This window comes from Dasypus novemcinctus, chromosome 15, assembly GCF_030445035.2.
Source record: "Dasypus novemcinctus isolate mDasNov1 chromosome 15, mDasNov1.1.hap2, whole genome shotgun sequence".
Lineage (NCBI taxonomy): Eukaryota > Metazoa > Chordata > Mammalia > Cingulata > Dasypodidae > Dasypus > Dasypus novemcinctus.
The window spans coordinates 24,956,862-24,979,292 of record NC_080687.1 but is presented as its reverse complement, the minus strand read 5'-3'; the positions used below and the strand labels follow the sequence as shown (position 1 = coordinate 24,979,292).

General features: G+C 35.9%; 1 protein-coding gene across 9 annotated transcripts in view; it reads left to right on the top strand.

Moving 5' to 3' along the window:
• Positions 1–22,431, top strand: part of MYO16 (myosin XVI) — a 732,830-nt gene that overhangs the window by 688,945 nt on the left and 21,454 nt on the right. For 8 of the 9 annotated variants that reach the window (XM_058276443.2, XM_058276441.2, XM_058276437.2 and 5 more), the window contains one exon: positions 7,083–7,174. In XM_058276443.2, coding sequence (XP_058132426.1) covers positions 7,083–7,174 — 92 coding nt within the window. Of the gene's footprint in view, positions 1–7,082; positions 7,175–9,009; positions 9,115–22,431 lie in introns of those variants that run through there. The other variant, XM_058276442.2, reaches the window with a different exon arrangement.

Here is a 22,431-nt window from a genome sequence, read left to right as displayed (position 1 = left end):
ATGGATAAACAAAATGTGGAATATACATATGATGGAATACTATGCTGCTGTGAGAAGACATAAAATTGGGACAGGTGATAACCTGGATGAATCTTGAAGACATTATGCTAAGTTAAATAAGCCAGACACAAAAGGACAAATATTGCATGGTCTCACTAATATGAACTAAATACAAATAATAAATACTTGGAGTTAAAACATAGAATATAGGATATTAGGAGATAAGAGGATGGCTGAGAAGGGGTACTGATGTTTAATATATGTAGAAGTTTTTGTCTATTAAAGTGTAGAAATGGATAGAGTTGATGGTAATGCATGGTGAATAGAACTGATGAAGTGGTTTATAAATGGGATTGTGGCTGAAAAGGGTAATCTAGTGAACCCATAGGTGGATGAGAATTGTGGTTAATAGTACAATTGCAACAATGTCCTTCTAGGACCTAGAACATATGTACATCACTATTTCAAGGTGGGAAGAATGTGGAGAAACATGGGAAAAGTACAATTAATGTAACCTATGGACTATAGTTAATGGCAATACTGTAATATTCTTGAATCAATGCCAAAGATGTACTGTGTTAATAGTAGGTTATAGAAAAAAGCACACCAAATGTACACTATAGGCGATAGTTAGTGGTAATAATCTGATGATACTATCTCATAATTTGTAACAAATGTTTGAGAACAATGTAGTGTGTTGGTGGAGGGGTGTTCCACACATGTGCATGATTGTTTTTTAAATTCACACCTTCTCTAATAAAAATATACATTAAATTTTTTGAAATTAATACAAAAACATGTTTTCATTCCATGCCATCTCCCTAGTAGACCATGGATGATGCTTAACCTACTATGAAAGAAGAGAAAATAACTTCAGTTACCCAAAATATTTATTTGTCTGTGTTGTGGGTAAAATGGCAAAACTGATGGCTTGGGAAATGGTCCTGAATAATTTAGCACATACTCAAAAAAGTTGAGCCTTTTATTCTAAAACTCAAAAGAAAATCAAAAGTAAAGAAAAAACAAAAACTTTCTAGGCCAAAAGGAAGTGTTTTTTTAATATAATATGTTACTTGAAATTAATAATATAAAATTAAGTCTGTAAGACTATCAAGCTACTAATCTTCAGTAGTGAAGATTACTGAAACAAAAATTTATACTTTCTCACTTGATTACAGGGATCAGATTTTGAAATAAAACTGGTTCTGTGTTGTCACTAATTGGAGACCACTTGAATATCTCATGAGTTATGTGCAGGGAAGGAAAATTATTTCAATTGGGATTTCATGTTTCAAAATAACTTGGCATGTTTATGTTGGTGTGCTTTTGTGAATCAATGAACTTCTGGGTGCCTGACACCTTTTCCATGATTATTATTAATAATAATATTGGAGCACAATACTCTGTACACTTAGGTCCACAGTAAAGACTTACTGATTGAAACAACGATGCCCTTTACACAGAATTTGTGAATTCTATGTAATGGAGGTGTCAGAAATTTCTCCTAGTCAGTATTATAAAAACTGAACTTGTGCCCTACATGATATATATGTGATCATGATAATTCTTAAAGCAATTATTAGCACTGATTCATAGTTCAAAAAGTGTAATGCAATGTGCTTTCTAAATAAAGCCATAAATTGAAAATAAATGCTTAACATAACTTGAAGTTCTAATTTAATCAGAAATAGTATTATTTTCTAGGAAATGATTTCTCTTTTAAATGTCAGTTATCTGCATGCTACCTCTGCCTCTTAGAAATAATTATCTGTTTGTTCATTTGCTGAAATATAGTTATGTGTGGGTAATTATAGCCATCACTTGCTTTAATTGCATCCTTTTACTGATGCGATCACAGACTTAGATCTTTTTTTTGTATACTTAATTATTCCCTGGACTTGTGGTTATTTATCATTATATTAGCAGTTTTTAGTGTTAGAACATTTTAGTTGTATCAAACAAAATATTGTGAATGTAAAGATGTGTATTTGGGGAGGAAATAACAAATTCCAGCTAGGCCATTTTATGTTCAGTGTGATTTTCCTTATTGCTTCTCAATGAATATAGACTTTACAGCTATATATCAGGAAAAACATACAATTAAATACAGTCATTACAGTTGATTTTATATTTATCATTCTATGAAGCCTGTACTTTTAAATTTATATTATGTTTATCTTCAGGACACACTAAGAATTATCTGTTGTGCATAAATGACTTTCTAAGGGGGAGGTTGGGTGAGATCATTTGCAGAACCAGGAACTCTTTGCATTCCTTCTATAAACTCTATGACAACACTGAGCATACCACCATCAGAGGACCCAAACCACACTGATTGTGGTAACATATAAGAATGGCATTCATCAGCAATGCCTTAAGATAGATCCACATCATTGGGAAAGGTGCATCTGCTTGGAGGCCATAAAGTATATTCAAATATACATTTTGCAGCATTATTTAAGGGAATTGTGCAGATGCTTTGAAGCTTGGTTCTTGAGAACTTTAGTGGCATAAATGTAAATGGACTGCTGTGACTGAAATAAGTAAGAAAGTAGGAAAGAAAATATTAAGATTCTATAAGGCCTTGAATGCTAACTTCAAGAGTCTCTTTGAAAGTGTTGCCCTTGGTGCCCCTGGTTTGAAGGGGCAATATCTACCTACTATTGTGGAGAAATTTACTAGATTGCACTATTAAGGGTAAACAGTATAACAAAATATTTAGTTGGGTTGTACTATCACCACTCAACATTGTATGGAAGCTCTAACCAGAGCAATTAGGCAAGAAAAAGAAATTCATCAAATGGGTAGTGTACAAGATAAACACTCAAACAAAGTAAGATTTCTATACACTAAGAGTGAACAATCTAAAGAGGAAATCAAGAAAATAATTCTATTTATAATAGCAATGAAAAGATTCAAATATTTAGGAATAAATTTAACTAAGGATGTAAAGGACTTATACATGGGAAACTAAAAAATGTTCCTGAAAACACTCAAAGGAAACCTAAGAAAATGGAAGGACATTCTGTGTTCATGGATTGGAAGACGAAATATTGTTAAGATGTCATTTCTATCCAAAGTGATTTACAGACCCAGTGTGCAACCCCAATCAAAATTCCAATGACTTTCTTTGCAGAAATGGAAAAGCCAATCATCAAATTTATATGGTAGGGTAAGGAGCCCCGAATAGCCAAAAATCTTGGAAAACAAAGTTGCAGGATTCTGAAGCTTGGTGATGGATACTTGGAATTTCAGTAAATATTCTTTTTAATTTTATATATTTATGAAAATGCCATATTAAAGTTGTTTTAAAATCTTTGTCAACTTGGGAAAAATGGGTGATTCTAGTCTTACATGCATTTCTTTGAATATTAAAAATGATCATGTTTATTATTGGTTATTTATATTGTTTCTCTGTCATTTTCTACACATATCTTCTCTCTGTGTTTTAAAGCTGGGAGTAGGTTCTATACTTTGATTTGTATGGCATTTTAAGAAAAAAATTAGAGGATAATCTAGAGACTGTGCAGCATAGTGATTTTGGTGATGGATGATGGTTGTGGTGATAGTATAACTATAAGAATAGTTCTCTATTACAAGGTATTAAAAATATGGAGATACATGGAAAAATACAACTAATATAACATCTAGACTATAGCTAACAGTATTATTATAATATTCTTACCGCAATAGCAAAGAAGGTACTATGTCAATGTTAAGGGTCAATAATGGGGGGTATAAAGAGGTATGGGATTTTTCCCTTTGGAGTAATGACAGTGTTCTGAAATGGACTGAGACAATGACTGTGATGAAACTGAGAGTCAGTTAGTCTACACTTTGGATAGACTGTACAAGGCGGGGGACTATATAACACAGTGAACCCCATGGTGAATGATGAAATGTAGTTAACAGTACAAATATGAGAACATTCTCTCATGAACTATGGCAAATGTACAATACTAATACATGGTCTTAATAATAGGATGGTTTGTGGGAAAATTACACCAAATATAAGCTGTGCACTATAGATAGAGGTGATACAATGAAAATGTCCTTTCATCTTTTCTAGCAAATGTGTCACAACAATGTAAGGTGGTGGTGGGGGACGATGTATGGGAATCTTGTATAGTATGCATGATTTTTTGTTAACTAACATCTCAAATAAATAAATAAATACAAAAAAAGAAAAAAATCCTTTTATTTAATGCATTCAAATGTTCTATATTCTTCTTCATTTCCATTTTATTTCTTACGGTATTTTTTACATACTTATTTCTAATGTGCTATAGTGACATTAATTTTTTTCGTTCAAGATTTGTGCCTTTTTTGTCATCTTGGATCATTGCCTTTAAATGTACTGTATCAAAAATGGTGGCAAAATGGAGTATTTTGTTGGTTAAAAAAAATCTCTTGGTTTCTCATCTCCACTCACTCTCTGATGTTTCCTAGCTGTTTTTCAATCCTTCTACTTAAGACACTCTTGGCACATTAACCACATGAGGTTCTTTCCTATATTTGCTACAGCCTTCAAAATTCCACTCCACTCCAAATTTCTCATTCCCAATTGATGGTTTCACCTCCTTCACTAAGAGGAGAAAGCCATTGACGCAGGATTCCTAAAGCGTCCTTTTCTTCTATCTCACATGCTTTCTGCCCTCATCTGTCCCTCCCTCATTTAACCCTGTCTCAGGTTCTGGGATCAATTTCTTTAGTCAAGAGATAAGAAGTCCCTTTTGTATTGTCAAATGTTTGTTAAATGTCATGTAAAATCTTTCAACATTGGCCAGCTTTACCTCCAGAACTTCTCCCACGTTCCCTGTTCTGACTATACATCTTACAGGCCATTACCTGGACATGAAGCAGTCTTGGATTTCATTGTCTTATCCCACGTAGTCTTTCATCTAGGCATGCCCTTCTTAACCTTCTTCACTTTCAAAACCCTTCTTGTCCTGTAAGGCCAGGATCCTTTGGCATCTCTATCTATAAAGTTTTCTCTAATCCCTTCATTCAGAATTCATCCCTCTTTCTCCAAGGTCCTGCTCTATATTACCTGTACTCCTATTTAAGCTTTAAATTGTTCTGTTGCATGTTCTAGTTAAGTGTCATGCCTTTAAATTATGAGCTTCGTAAGGGTAGGGACTTTTCTTTTTTCTTCATTGTATTTCCCAGTGCATTATTCAGAGGATGCCCATAAATATTTCTTGACTTTATTGAATTGACTCTATCTAAAGCATATTATGCTATTGATTTGGCTCTGAGTTTGTATTCTAAACTGAGTTTCCTTTCTGATTCTGAGAGCAAATTTCTAATTTAGTTTTTAAAAGTTTATCACAATTTTCTTATGCTGTCTCAGATTCCTTGTCTTGGTAAGTTTTCAGTGAATTTTTTTCTCTAGAAGCAGACATTTATCTTGCTTGTCAATCAGCCTTTTGTTTCCCCAGTCCCCAACACTCACCTAAGAGGGAATCCATCAAATGAATTCCAAACTCTTTGCTGTGCCCTGCTACTAGGAAACAGATTCCACCCCCCATCCCCCAATTTTCTTCTTATCTAGTTGTCTGAATTTCCAAATTTGGCCTGATCTTAGGTTTCCGTGCACCCTTCCTTCTGTTTAATCTCAGATCAGTCTGACGCTATTTGCTTGCCTGGACCCTTCTTTATTTCCTGCTACTACATATTCCCTCTAGCTAAGTGAAGATATTGCTATTGCTTATGGCTGGGACCCATTCTCTAGCCTTTGTTTCTCCCTCCATAAGTGTATCGGTTTCCAGGGATGGGCCCTAGTCTGTCCAGTCTCAAAGAACTTAACCTTTCCATATAACCTTTTCTACCTAATCAGGTTTGTGTATTTATTATATTATATGTTGAATAGTATTTTGTGGCCTTTCCTGAGGAAATAACCATCTCATATCTTTGGGAAAATGTGCTGTGAGCTTCTAATGTTTTTTCATTTATAGGTTTAATCAATTACATCTTACCAGTTAGTTATGTTTTTAGATTACAGTAGCATTCATTTTTGCATTGAAAGGTCACTGTACTGAACTCATTCCATTGGGTAGTTATTTCTTTTTTTATCTATTCTTTATTTTTTATTCTATTATAATCAAGTTTCTTGTGATGGTACAGGATACCTTTATCATAGAATTCCTTAACCAGGGGCTATTTTGCCCTGCAGGAAACAAACACCTAGAGACATTTTTGTTGTCACAACTGGGGAAATGTGACTGACATCAGGTGAGTAGAGGTCAGAGATGCTGCTAAATACCCTACAATGCACAGGACATCTTCCTCCCTGGAACAAAGAAATACATGGCTTTAATTGTCAATAGTGCTGAAGTGTAGAGAAACCCTGCTTCAGTTATGAGGGATCATTAACAAAATCCTTTGATGCCTCTTCCCTTTTTAAAGTATATTTATATTATTTGGAGGTGGGGAACACATGCTAGTTTCCTCAGACTCACAATTTATCATATAGTTGTTTATGAATCGATCTGTTGGGAATGGGCAGCTTCTCCAACCTTTTCCTCTGGGAATTCCACCTCAAACTCTTCTCTTCCTTTGTGTTCAAAATGAACTATAGTTAATGGAATTCATCTTACACAGATGTGGTTATGCCTTATCTGTCTTCTAATCTCTTATTTGGCTTCCTGTTACTATACAAATGAAATATACACCCTGCCTACTGTAGCAACCCAAGCTAATGGGTTTGACTTTTCACTGGCTACATGCTTCTCTTCCTCCATTTAGGCTTCATCAAACTATTTATAGTCTCTGGAAAAGTCCTCCTTCTCCTTTCTAATTACTTCTTTGCTCAGTTATATGCTATTTTGATATATTTCTTTCTTAGCACTTTATTTCTTTTATCCGGCCAGTACATTCTTTATTTTATTAAATGAAGTTGTAGCAGTACTTTGAATTCCCCGTGTTTCATTGGGAAATGTATTATTCAATTAGTGTTTATTTCTGATCATTTCAATAAATGAAACCTAACCATTTGAATTTATTAGAATAAACATGAAATGTGTTGTTTAGAGGAGGAAGGAGACACAACTTACCTACTACTTTGGTGTTGTCCTCAATAGGTTTACCTGAAGAAGACGGATATTCAAGATTGTCAGTGCGTGGGACAGCAACTTCATCATATCAGAGACATAGGGAAAGTCACACCACTCAGGTAAATCTCCTCTAGATATTTGCACAAATAATGACAACTTGAAAATTAAATTATGAACAAGAGATTCATTAAGTTATGACCAAGAGAATATTTTCTTACTGGACTAGAGAACTCATTTATTCACACCTCCTCCCTAAGTTCTTCAACTCACCATTTTTCTCTTCTATCCCATCTTACTCCAGTTTTCTGCTTGTTTCAAATAAAGAGTAATTTCCAAAATACTAAAATTAATAAATGACTTTAAGTGAAACATTGAAAACACACTTTCTGTTGTGGTGTTTTAAAATCATAACCAGGTGAAGATGATATTAAACCTATTTAACAAGGCTGTTATGCTCTCCACATTCACTCTCAGTCAAATAGGAAGACTAAATGACAATGACATAGAAATAAAATCTTTGAAGCACCTGTGGTTTTATGGCACACCATTATATCTCAGTTACTATTACAAATTCCATATAATCCAAATAAATGTATTTCTAATATGACATATGATCAGAACACTGTAAAATCAAAATGAGATTACAGTTTGCAAAACAGCTTGGATGTGCTTCAGTGATTTCACATATGTGCTTTGATGTGTTGGGCCTTAAATATTTCACCAAAATAAAGAAAAGTCGCCACTTTTTAAAAAAGTATTTTTAAAGGAAAAAGGATTTATATCATAGAGTTTAATGTTCTTTTATGTTGAATTAAAAGTACTGCTTTTAAATAGTATCTTTAAAATGATATGACTTTGGATTAAAGAAACGGTTCCTTTTGCAACAGAGCTCACAAAATAATATTAAAGACTTTGTTATCAATAAGGTTATGACGGTTAATATCATGTGCTAACTTTACACTGGCCAGATTGGTTCTTTGAGGGTATTCGATGGATTTAAATCACTAGTCATTTGCATCTGTGACTGATTACATCTGCAATCAAGGCAATTGCCCTCATCCAATCAGTTACAGATCTTAAGGGGAGAACTGAGGATTTCAGCAGTCCAAAAGAAGAATTTCTATCTCTACTTCAGACATGTAGCTTCTCCTGGGAGTTCCCAACTTGTGGTTCTCCTAAGAAATTCAGTGTCACTTTCATTATTTTCCAATCTCAATGGTCTTTCCTAAGGAATTCGGACTTGCCAATCTCCACAGCCATGTGAGCTAATTCCTATAATAGATCTCCTAGAATTTACATTATCTATACATATATACACATATGTATGTATACATACATACATATAAACACATATACATATACACATGTGCATGTGTTTGTGCGTGAGTGTGTATATAAAGCCTATCAATTCCTTTTCTCTGGAGAACTCTGACTAATGCACTGGTCAAAGATTATTGCTTTAGCAGTAGGATTTTTATTTTATATGAAGTTAGAGGATAACTTGTATTATGTCAAGTATGTATGTAAAACTCTAAAAAGTCTGAGTCAAGGATCCAGTGTTTCCATGAAATCATGTGTCCATAAAATTAATTAGTATTAGTATTAGTATTATACTATCAGCTTTCATCTGAATACTCAGCATTATGCAGGCATGGCCATAACATCAAGTAAGATTTTTTTCCTAATAACATCAATGAGGTAGTTAGAACAATCAATAATTTTAATCTTAAAAATAAATCTTGTAGTAGGTAATCTACTGAGATCTCTTAAACTGATATATAGGCACTGAAATAGAAAGAAAATAGTGATTGGTTGTAATAATAGATTGCCCTTATTTCTCCTCTCTTCCTTAGAAATGCATCTACTTTACCTTTTAAGCATTACAGATGCTTTATATAAGATAATTCACAGGGCAAACTACTTGTAATGAACACTGGTTTGATTTTTATTATAGGGTTGACTCCGGCACTTTATAACTTAATGATAAGCCATCTGACATCCTTTCCAGAACTTCTACTACAATGTGGTCCATAGAGAAGAGAAGTAATTTTGAAAGAAGGTACATAAAATAGCCATCTCTGTAACTTTTCCTCTGATCTTTCATGGATTTGGCTAAGAATCAAAGAGAAATGGGAAAGGTCATCAGGAATAATTATCCATTCTCAGTTTTCAATGGGGGCTTGTTTCCAAATACAAACATATCTGATGAAGCAGTAGCCTTCAGGCATCTCACTGTGCAATTTTTCAAGGAAACAGAAAACCGTGCTCATTTTCTTCCATGCAGATTATGGAAACACACTTGTTAGGACATATTGCTCACTTTTGAGAAGCTGTAAGAGTTATGTTAAACTATGCAATTAATGGCCACATGTCTTTCAGAATTAATCTCTTGTGTGACATTTATAGGTGAAGGATGGACACACACAGGCATGCTGCATTTTAGATTTTTTTCTACTGATGCAATTAATCAGAAATTCTATAAAATCAGTCCTGGTCTGATTGGGCATGTAGCAATGAAATTAAATGTTTCCTGAGAATTGATTTCCTCTTTGAGGTTGTCTATATTTTAATTAACATCATCAGTGATTTTTAATAAAATCCCTTTAAGGAAGATAAAATGTATGGTTATTACTATAGATAAAGAAAACAGGAGATAGATTTAGCAAGTTGCCAAAAATCAAAGGAAAAATCGTTGAGTCTACAATTTGAATAAATGTCAAGATCATATGCTCTGTTTCCAAGAATGAATTTACTTTAACTTACCTGGAGGAATAAGAGTGCCTTTTTTTCATACAGTTTGAAGAATTTTTGGTCAAATATCCAGGTAGCTATAGTGGACTTTTGTAATTTGCCAGTCATGCACTTAAATTTCTCATCTCACAATGAAAATATGAAGGGAGAGATGCCCCTCCTCCTCTTTTCCTTTGAAATCTAGACAAATATATCTGAGATGGCTCATCAAACAGGCATATCAACAATGGATTATGGAGAAATAGGTATATTTATGTAAGGGATGAGAAGAATAGATGGGTTACCATATTGGTGACATTTGACAGTGGTGGCTACCTGCAGCTACAGCCACAATATAACAGCAGTAGATCATTAAATTCCTTTCAGTGTGTACCTACTGCACCCACCCTGGTTCCTGCCTACTTTCCAAACTGTTCCCTCTAACTACATGTCCTTCTTTCAGCCTTCTAGTAAACCATTTTCCCACTTAACATGGCCAGAGTTACTTTCTGTTGCTTGCATATCAGAATTTTACTGACACATTAATCTGATTTCATTGTTATCTTCCATTAATTCTGTTTTGTATCCAAACAAGTACTTTTTACATTAAACATACAAACTTTTAATTTGTCCTTAATACAGATATAAAGCATTTTCTGTCTAAATGAATAAAGCTTCAATTAAATAGTAGCTGTTGCCTTCCTCAAGATAGAGAGTACAGGTGCCATTTATGTTGTATACCATTATAATTTTTATTAATTTGCTAAATGTAATGGCTTTACATAAAAGTACTAAAATTAATTTCATTTAATATATTTGAAAATGTTGAACGCTGGGATGTTAGCTGAATTGTGAATGTGGCTGGTGTTCATTTATGTTTCTTATACAGAAGGCTCAGTAGGTCCTTGCCATGAACTATGATAAAATATTCATGACCTTGCCTAACACAGGGCATCAATAAAACCAGCAGCGAATGTGTGACATCATGGAATTCCACGCACTGCTCTTTGAGTGGGGCTTTGTGGCATTTCTATGGACTATGAAATACCATAAGTTATATAAGCCATTTTAAATTGGTTTTGGAAGCAGATAGCATTTATAAAAATAATAGGCCATTTATCTTCTTATCATTTTATGAGATTTTAATAAAACAACAACAGTTTGTGCTGTTTGTCATGATGCAGTCTCTTAGAAGTAGCTCAGTGGTGAAAGACTCAGCAGTGAATGAAATGCTGAGAATATCTTCCAACCCAGAATGACTTCTTAACATTTTTAGCTGTGATCGCAACCCTCTGTTCTGCTGACTCAGGAGGGGACCAGGTAACCTAACCCAGGATTGCCCATGGATTATAAATAGAGCAAAAGCATGAAAGACACAGAAGGGGGGTGGGTGCAGAAGGCAGGACGGTAGCAGAGGGGATGGATAAAATGCTGATCGCATGGCCTTGGCATACACATTCCTAGGTACACATCTGTTTAGCAGTCCACATTTGACATTGACGAATGAAATGTTTTCTTTTTTCATTTGAGCATTATTTACATTTTCATTACAATTTAAGCCCCGACTTTCACTTTGTGACTTTTATTCCTCAGTAGTCTATTCTCTACGGTGATATTTCTGTACTTTATGGTCTTTTATTTTCATTGGGGGCATTCATCATATTTCTTGACAAACTTTTTAAATAGTCTTTTGTTTTCCTTTTTAGAGAGCACAAAAATTTATTGTTAATATATGTCATATTCAAAAACTCATTGTAAGAAAGCATTAATGGTCTCGGATTTTTTTTTAATGTGGCAATCAAGCACCCAAGGCCATAATAAAGATCTAGTCCCATTCCCGACAGAACCGCCAATGAAAGCCATCACATAATCAATATGCAATTGATCCACATGAAGAAACAAATTGTTATGTGGTTTGTTTTACTGACCCATGAAAGAAAGCTTTTTGTAATGTCACACATCAACAAAATTAAGAGTTTCAGGGTCCTGAATAAATCTAAGGTCTTCTTTCTATTTTCATTTTACTTGTCGTATGGACTGTTCCAAATATATTCTAGCATGGAATAGAAATACACTGTGTATTAGATAAAATAATGAAATGTAGGCATGGTTAGTTTAATCATTAAGGTATAATTCTAAAGCACATAGCTGGAAATAGAAATAGGTAACACTTTAGAAAGGAAAAAAAATAGATTTCATAAATGATCTGCAAACAGCAGGAGACCCAACATAGAACGTACTTTCACACGGCCAAGGTTTCAGGGAATCTGTGTCCATCATTTATGACTTGCATATGATATGTAAGAAATTAAAGCAGTGAGTTAATTTGATGATAAGTTAAATGACAGCATTTTCAAGTGTCATATACTATATAAATAGGAATTTGGGAAAAAAAAAAAAAGAAAACCCTGTATTTTTTTAAATTTTCCTCCATGAAATCGCACTAAATATATATCCTAATTGAATTCAAATGTGCAGTGCTTTTTTTAGTTAAGACATTGATTAGTTGATATCAACCAGGTGAATGCAGTGGTATGAAATTTTAAAAGAAGGAAAAAGCAGAATAGTGACTATTTTAAAAGAGGAGACAGGTCTTGTGATACCTCTGCATGCTTACCTTCTAGATGAAAAACTTGCCATTAGTCACTATTTTTGCATTAAGCATGTAGTAGTGTAACTGGGGGTAAGAGTTAATGAATAATTATGATTCCTAAATCCTATATAGATTCCTTTATATCATAAAATAGCCAAAGGTTAATATCTGAAATTACTGAAACAGCCTAGATCTAACCTAGATCTGCTATTGTGATGGTCATTCTAAGCAGGTCTCACCCATTTATGGGTCCTCTAGACATAGCCTGACCCTCGCTTTGCTTAGTGTGCTGATGGTAACCACTCCACCCTCCCTTGTTTAAGATCCTCAAGAAAGAAATCTTTAAAATGACCTTTCCTCTCTATACCCCTATCCCAGATTCCTGTGACTCAGTGTGGTTTGGTCCCCACCCCCATTCTGTTTAGCCCCTTAATGTTTATTAATGAAGGAACCTGAGCCAGCTCTACCTCTATTATTCATTAGCATCCTGATGTTATAAAATATCAAAATTAATACAGTTGCAGGAGGCAGTTGGGTGGGGGGCACGAAATCACTGGCCTCCTTTACTTGTGGGCAAACAAACTGTTTCTTTCTTTGAAGTCCCAGGGTCTCAGAACTTGGTCTTTAAGGTCCATTGGGAAGAAAGGACTCTACATTTGCTTGGTATCAGTACAAATGCAATAGAAAAAAATAGTAGTAAATTCTAAATTCTAGTTAACTTGAGAATTTTAATAGTCTTTCAATAATCCAATTAATTTTTTAAAATTAAAGAAAGGAAGAAAAGAGAGAAAAGAAAAGAATTAGGGAAGCGGACTTGGCACAGTGGTTAGGGCATCCGTCTACCACATGGGAGGTCCACGGTTCAAACCCCGGGCCTCCTTGACCCGTGTGGAGCTGGCCCATGTGCAGTGCTGATGTGCGCAAGGAGTACCGTGCCACGCAGGGGTGTCCCCCGCTTAGGGGAGCCCCACGTGCAAGGAGTGCACCCGTAAGGAGAGTCGCCCAGCACGAAACAAAGTGCAGCCTGCCCAGGAATGGCACCACACACATGGAGAGCTGACACAACAAGATGACACAACAAAAAGAAACACAGATTCCTGTGCTGCTGACAACAACAGAAGTGGACAAAGAAGAACACACAGCAAATAGACACAGAAAACAGACAGCTGGGGCCAGGAGTGGCAGGGGAAGGAGAGAGAAATAAAATAAATAAATCTTTAAAAAGAAAAAAAAAGAAATGAATTAGATAAGAATCCTCAATCTGGTATTTAACACCCAGTTGTAGAAAATAGTAATGGCTTTTCAGGGTTGCTTAGAGAAAATATATGTCAAGTGCCCAGCAGGCAGCCTGAAATATTGTAGATGCTCAAAAGAAAATGGTTGCTATCATGATTATAGTCGTTCTATTTTTCAGGGTCAATATTCCGAATACCAGTTCTGTCTCTAACATGGGAGATGCTCTCTAAAATATGTAGGAAATTAGGATAAATCAGCAGGATCCAGGATATACCCAGGATTTTGATAAAAATCTGTCCTACTTGTGACAGATTTAGAAATGTTTTATCATGGAATATTATAAACTTAAGGGAAAAAATCACAGTGATGAATAAAACACTCAACTTCATCAAATCTTGACATTTTTCCATATTTTCCTTAGAGCCACATTTTTGGAGAAATATGTATTCAAGTTCTTGATCCCATCCCTGCGTGTCATGCCAGAGGTGAATCATTATCTCGAATTAGTACATAGCTCCCATCCATGTTTGCACATTTACTGCATATTTCCCTATCCATAAATAGTATAGCTGATGGTTTGCATGGTTTTAAAATGTAAATAAATGTATCATTTCATACTGATTATTGCCCAAATTGGGGTTTGTTTTTTTCCTTTTGATACATGTAGCTCTCATTTGCTGTTTTATTCTGAGTATTAGCTCAAGGTAACATGTAAAACCCTTAGAGTCAAGACGTGGAAGACTAAGCAATACTAAGAGAAATTGCTAATGGGCACTTGGTTAATGCAACATTACATTTATATTCCTTCTACAAGCTAGGCAGGGAGCCAGCCAATGGGAAAAGAAAGCAATAGGAACACACACCTCTGTTGTGAAAGATAGGCCTCGTATTGCCTGGCCACCTCTGGCTCTGAGGTGCAGCAGTGACCTCAGATAGCCAGATCGTCTTCCTCCAGATATGCATAATGTGGTTGGAGTTGTTTTGTGGTCTGTGTGTTGTTACCTGCAGAAAGCTCAATTCACTGATCTACAGGAGAGAAGAAGGGAAATGGGTGCTCATATGGTCAATGACAACAGGGCAAGTTGAACTTCTACCCTGAAACTTTTTCTAGAGGCCTGGAGGTTACAGTAATCAAGAGTATTAGCATAGATTCTTATTGATACCTCTATAATTTTCTTTCCCATGCTTGGGGGGGAACCCACCAATGCTTATATTATTCACTTTTTAAATGTAAGCATATTTCCTTTCATTTTAAATTTTTCTCAAAACATTTCAAAAACAAATCTTACATAAATATGTTTATGACATTTCCTAAGAACAATGTTTACAATTCCACAAGGTACAGTGAAAAACCTCTATGAAAAACAAGTTTGCAAGTTATCTCTCTTACAATGTTGCAATGAACATCATTGAATGTGCCCCTAACACATAACTGCAAAAATGTCCCAGAGATTCCCGGTAAAATGGAAGTGCTGAGTTGGGAATGGAGAGCACATGACCATTTTCACCCATAATAGTTATTGTCAAATTATTCTCCAAAAAGGGAATGAATTTATGTACCTCTAGAAGAGAATGAGATTCCCCTTTCCCCTGGTATACACTTGGTTTAATGAGTCATTACATTTTTTTGCCAATGTGACAGAAATAAAATGAATCTTATTGAGGTTTTATTTTACATTTGTTTTATGTTTGCTTTTTAAAATTTGTTTTATGTTTTTTGTTTCATGATTGGTATTGAGTTTTTTCATATGTTCTTGGAATTGCCAGTCCCTATAAATCCTTTTCCCTTTTCCTAATTAGCTTGCAACTTTCTTGTTGATTTGTAGGAATCCTTTACATATTCTGCATAATATTCCTGGTTAGTTATATTCATGGCAAACTTTGAGTATAGTGTTTTCTTAGTCAGTCCAATTAGCTTTTGATTTTTTTGATATTCTCTACTCCTTTTCTGTTTCATTAATTTCTCTTTATTATTTCCTTTCTTCTGCTTACTGTAGTCTATTCTTTTTCTGGTTTCTTAATAGGAAGCATAGACCATTGACCTTTTTTCCTAATAAAAGTATTTCCTGTTATATATTTCTGTGTAAACACTGTTTTAGCTGCACCCCACAAAGTTTAATAGTTTTACTTCCATTTTCATTCAATTGAAAATATTTTCTAATGTCCCTTGGGACTTTCTCTTTGAAATGTTGTTTACTTTCCAAATATTTGGGGATTTTCCAGTTATCTTTCTGATACTATTTCTAATTTAATTCCATTATGATAAGAGAAAAATACCTTGAATGATTTCTATTATATTAAATTTATTAGAGTTTGTTTTATGGCCCAGAATTTGGTCTATGTTGGTGAATGTTCCATGTACACTGGAGAAGAATGTTTATTCTATTGTAGTGGGTTAGAATGTTCTATAAATGTCAATTAGGCCAAGTTGTTTGATACTGTTGTTCAGCTTTTTATATCCTTCCTGAATTTATGTCTAATTTTCCCATCAATTACCCCAAATATAACTGTGACTTTGTCTACATTTCCATTCAGTTTTATCAGTTTTTGCGTCATGCACTTTGAAAATCTGTCGCAAGTTGCATATATCTTTAAGATCATAAAATCATCTTTGTGAATTTACCCTTTTATTATTATATAATGTTCATCATTATTCCTGATAATATTCCTTGTTCTGTATTCTACTTTGCCTAAATTTAATGTAGCCCCTCCATCATTCTTTTGATTAGCGTCTGCTAGGTATATTTCTCTCTTCTTTTACTGTTTAATAGCTTTGATGAGATTTTGCTCACACACCCTACAATTCACACCTTTAATGCATACAATTCAACACTTTTTAGTATGTACTCAAGGTTGTATAATCCTCACAATCTAATTTTAGAGTATGTTCACCCTCTCTATCTATCCCTTTGCTTTTAAATAATTTATATCTCTATTTATCCTGGGACTCTTTGTAGACAGCATGTAGCTATGCCTTGTTTATTTTTATGAAATCTGGCTATCTTTGTATTTAGATTGGTATGTTAAAACCATTTACATTTAATATAATTACTAGTATGGTTGGATTTAGGGATATCAGTTTTATTATTTGTTTTCTCTTTGTCCCCACTGTTTTTGTTCTCTGTTTCCCCTTAGATGCCTTGCTTTGGATTATTTGAATGTTTTGAAATGTATTTCACTTTAATTTGTCTATTGGTATTTTGGTTATATAAATTTGTATTTTTTTTTTTAGTAGTTGCTCTAGAGATTACAATATGCATGGGTAACTTTTCACAGCCTGCTTACAACCAATCAAATTGGTCCCTTAAGGCCTTACCGCAGACCTTTATATTATAGTTCCCACATGCATTGTATCTACATACCTTGAAACTACCCAGACAATATTATAATTTTTGCTTTCAAGCATTATACATATTTGAAAGAACTTCAGTGAAAATAAAAACAGTCTTTTATGCTTATCCCAAAATACCATTTCTGTGCTCATTTTCACTACTGACATTCCAGATTTCATTCTGATATCGGTACCTATCAGCCTAAGAACCTCCTTTAGCATTTCATTTAGGTCAGGTCTGCTGTCAATGAATTATTTCAGTTTTCTTTAATCTGACACTGTCTTTATCTTGCCATCATTCTCTAAGTTTTGTTTCCCCTCTGCAATGACTTGCTTTGGTTTACTTATCAATCTTCAGGTGTTTTTGTATTTTGTTCCAATTTTTAGTTGTAATTAATCAGTAAGGAAAAAATAGGCTGTAACAGGCTTACCCCATCTTGGCCAACTTTTTTTTTTTAAGATTTATTTATTTATTTATTTCTCTCCCCTCCCCCCCCAGTTGTGTGTTCTCTGTGTCTATTTGCTGCGTCTTCTTTGTCCACTTCTGTTGTTGTCAGCGGCACAGGAATCTGTGTTTCTTTTTGTTGCATCATCTTGTTGTGTCAGCTCTCCATGCGTGCAGCACCATTTCTAGGCAGGCTGCACTGTTTTGCACTGGGTGGCTCTCCTTATGGGCGCATTCCTTGCGCATGGGGCTCCCCTACGCGGGGGACACCCCTGCATGGCAGGGCACTCCTTGCGCGCATCAGCACTGCACGTGGGCCAGCTCCACACGGGTCAAGGAAGCCCGGGGTTTGAACCGTGGACCTCCCATGTGGTAGACGGACATCCTAACCATTGGGCCAAGTCCACTGCCTCTTGGCCAACTTTTATTGTATTTTAAATCAAGCATAAAAAATTTATAATTTTAATATAGTCAAATTCATTAATCCTTAGCTTTATGGTTGTGATTCTGTTGTTCATTTCAAGAAAATTTTTCTTATCCTGCTGTCATAAAGATATTTTACAATGTATTTTTTTTAAGATTAAAAAAAAATTTTTTATTCATTTATCCCCCTTCCTCCCCCCCACCCCTGCCCCCCATCTACTCTATGTCCATTCACTGTGTGTTTTTCTGTGACTGCTTCTATCTTTATCAGTGGCACCAGGATTCTGTGTTTCTTTTTGTTGTGTCGTCTTGTGTCAGCTCTCCTGTGTGCTGCACCATTCTTGAGCAGGCTGCACTTTCTTTCACACTGGGCGGCTCTCCTTATGGGACGCACTCCTTGCGTGTGGGGCTCCCCTACACAGGGGACACCCCTGCATGGCATGGCTCTCCTTGCGCACATCAGCACTGCGCATGGGCCAGCTCCACACGGGTCAAGGATTTTAAGCTATCTGAACTTTATTTTATTTTTTAAAATTTATTTTTTATTCACCCCTCCCCCACCCCTCATTGTGTGCTGCCTGTGTCCATTTGCTATATGATCTTCTGTGTCTGCTTGTCTTACCTTTAGGTGACACTGGGAACTGATCCTGGGACCTTCTGGAGAGGGAGAGAGGTGATCAATTTCTTGTGCCACCTCAGCTCCCTGATCCGCTGTGTCTCTTATTGTCTCTCCTCTGTGTCTCTTTTTGTTGCATTGTCTTGCTACACCAGCACTCTGCTTAGGCCAGCTTGCTGTGTGGGCTAGCACACTACATGGGCCAGCCCACCATGTGGGCCAGTTTGCCTTTACCAGGAGGCCCCAGGAATCGAACCCTGGACCTGCCATCTGGCAGAAGGGAGTCCAATCACTTGAGCCACATCACTTCCTTGAACTTTATTTTTGAAAAAAGTAGAAGTGAGCAATATAATTTTATATGTGCTCTCTCTATATATATATGAAAAATTATTTCATACCTTTTCTAATCCAATGCCTGCCTCCTAATGCTGCTTCCACTGCTGTAAGTGGGGCTTTTCTCTATGTTTGCCTATGACCTTCCTGATTCTTTTGTCATATTTCTTTCCTCTTTATGGACTTCCTTGAACACTTTTTTCTGCATTATTTGCCTCTGTAACTTTGTTCCTATAACTCTATAATATGTACCTCTTTTAAACAACTTATTTTTTGTATTATGGCCATTTGCGTGTGTGTAGCCCTTGATAGACTTTTAAGCTTATAGAGTAGGCATATTCCCAACAATCAATAAATGCCAACTTAATTTAATTGTCATCAAATAGCAGCTCCAGAAGATTTATGAGATGCAAACTGATATAATTTTTCCTAACTTTATCAAATTCTTTCTTTTAGTCCTGTGGTAAAAAAAAAAAAAATATATATATATATATATATATATCCGTAAACTTAGCAAATAGGATCCCAGTCTGTTGTATCACCGGTTGGAGAGTACTACAAGGAAGTCACATCTCATATGGTGGTTAGGCTCTTAAGTTGGTATGTAATGTGAAAACCCCATGCAATGAAAACATCTCTGGAATATCCCTAATCTTGCTTATAAAGAGCAATTTATAAGACTTCAACATACTCTAAATGAGATGTATGTATTTTTGCATAATGCTTAAAACAACTTATATCATACAATAATATCTATAATTTTGAATTCTAAGAGAGTTGATTGCATAAAATTGAATTTTCTGAAGTTTATTCATTTGTTCAACAAAAATTTATTGAGAACCTACTTATGCTAGGTACAGTTCTAGCGCTCAGGGAACTTTGGTCTAGAAGGGGAAAATAGACAAGAAACAATAAGAAAAATATCTACTATAGTAAGAGGCAAGAAGACATATGGAAAAAAAGAAAGGGTAAAACAGGGTTAGCAGGACTAGCATTCCAAGGGTGGGGTGGAAGAAGCCTGGGTGGAGTTGCAATTTTAAATCAGGAGGTCAGCAAAATAAGTCAGGGAGTTAATCATGCTGGTATCTGGGGAGAGCATTCCAGGTTGAAGGAGCAGCAAAGGTAGTAAAGGAGGAGCAATGTGATGGCCAAAATAGCTGGAGTTGAGTGAAGAGGTAGAGAATAGTAGGAAATAGACTTAAAAGCGTATGGGACAGAGGAAGGAGACATTTAAAGGGGTCTTGGTTTCCTAAGGCCTTAACAAAGAACTGGATGACTTAAACAATAGAAATATATTGTCTTTCAGTTCTGGAGCCTAGAAATGTGAAATAAGTTGTCAGCAGAGTCCTGCTTCCTCTGAAGTATGTAGAAAGTATCTGTTCCATGCCCTTCTTCTTCTGGTAGTGGCTTAACAGTAATCCATAGCTTTCTCTGCCTCGGTGTTCACTTGACATTCTCCTGTCTGTGTCCAATTCTCCCCTTCTAATAAGGACAACGGTCTTTCTGGCTTAGGGCCCACTCTAGTCCAGTTTGGCCTCATCCTAAATAATAATATCTACAAAGACTCTGTTTCCAAATAGAGTCACCTCCATAGAACTGGGGGTTAGGGCTTGATCCTGTCTTTGGGGGGATACAATTTAACCCATAACATAACAAAAACCTTTAGATTTTACAGAATTAAAAAGGGAATCATTGCTCAGTTTTGAGCTGAAGAGTGACAAGACTGATATTCTGTTAAAAGGCTCACTCTGATTGATGTGTTGAGAATAGGCTATAATGTGGGGAAGTGTAAAAGTAGAGGAACAAATGGAGTGGCTTTGACCATTGTGGTAAAGATGAAGTAATGAGAAGGAGTACAATTCTGGATATACTTTATTTTTTATTTTATTTTTTTGTTGTTGAATTGTAAGCATTCTTTATATATTTTTAAATATTTTCTATTTATTTTTTACATAACATTTTTAAAATATTACACAAAAATATATAAGACATTCACATATGCCCCATTCCCCACACCTCCCACTTTTCCTCACTTTAACAAGTTCTTTCATTAATGTGATACATTTATTGCAATTGATGAACATATTTTGGACCATTGCCACACAACATGGACTATAGTTAACATTGTAGTTTACACTCTCTCCCACTTCATTCTGTAGTTTATGGCAGGGTATACAATGTCCTTTATCTGTCTTTGCAATGCCATTTAGGACAATTCCAAGTCCCAAAAATGTCCCCATAGTACACCTCTTCTTTTTCCTTTTCCCTGCCTCCAGTACCTCCAGTGGTCACCATCTCCGCATCAATTATATTAATTCTTCCATTGCTAGAATCACAGTAAGTCTATAGTAGAATACCAATAAGTCCACTCTAGTCCATATTTTATTTCCCAATCTTGGGGATTCTGGGATGGTGATGCCCACTCCACCTCTAATTGAGAGGGGCTTTGATCCCATATGACTGATGGACTCTCTTACTTGCAGTTGTAGACTCTGTGGTGGTTGGCCATCCTCACCTCCTTGTTAGTTGTCCCGGGTGAGTCCAATGAACTGGAGAGTAGGTATTGCAGCTCCACTGAGGTATTGGCCCAGCTGGCACATGGACAGCCCAGAGATTCAAGTCTCTTGGACATACACCTAGCAACTCCATTGTCAACTATAGGTTCAATAAAAGGGACAGAAGAGGCATGTGTAGAGAAGTCACATCCAACTCTGTCACACTTGGAAGCACAAACTCCAAAATAGGACTCACTGGCAAGGCACCAAACTCAGGAGCTATCGGCCATGACCATAGGACCTGGGTATCTTGTCTGTGGGATCCTGCTGAGATGTGCATGAGTGTTACCTCTCAGTGCTGGAGAGGATGTAGAGGAAAGGGCACCCTCATCCACTGCTGGTGGGAATGTAAAATGGTGCAGCCATTGTGGAGGACAGTTTGGCAGTTCCTCAAAAAATTAAGTATAGATCTCCCATATGACTAAGCAATTTCACTGCTGGGTATATACCCAGAAGAATTGGAAACAAGGACGTGAACATATATATATGCACACCAATGTTCAAGGCGGCATTACTCACTATTGCCAAAAGTTGGAATCAACGCAAATGCCTATCAACAGATGAATGAATAAACAAAATGTGGTATAAACATACAATGGAATATCACTTAGTTGTATGAAGAAATACAGTACTAACACACGGGATAACATAGATGAATCTTGAGGACCTTCTGTTAAGTGAAAGAAGCCAGGCATTGAAGGACAAATATTATATGACCTCTCTGATATGAATGAAGCACATTGAGCTGACTCAGAGAGCTAGAGTCTGGAAGATAGGTTTACAGGAAATAGAAAGGGAGAGGAAGTTTGTGAGCCAATGTCCACATGGGCAAAATCTATGATAAGGTGGAGGTGAGTAGTTGTGCAGTGAAGAGATTTGACTTGGATATACTTTAAAAAGAGTGAATAGTCAACAAGAGGAAGCAGATGTGGCTTAAGCAACTGGGCTCCCGTCTACCATATAGGAGGTTCCGATTTCGATGACCAGGGCATCCTGGTGAAGGCACGCTGGTCTGTGATCGCCTGTGGAGGGTAATGGCCTGTGCGGAGTGCTGCCCCGTGCAAGAGTGCTGCCCTGTGCAGAAGTGCTGGCCCACACAGAGAGCTGGCACAGC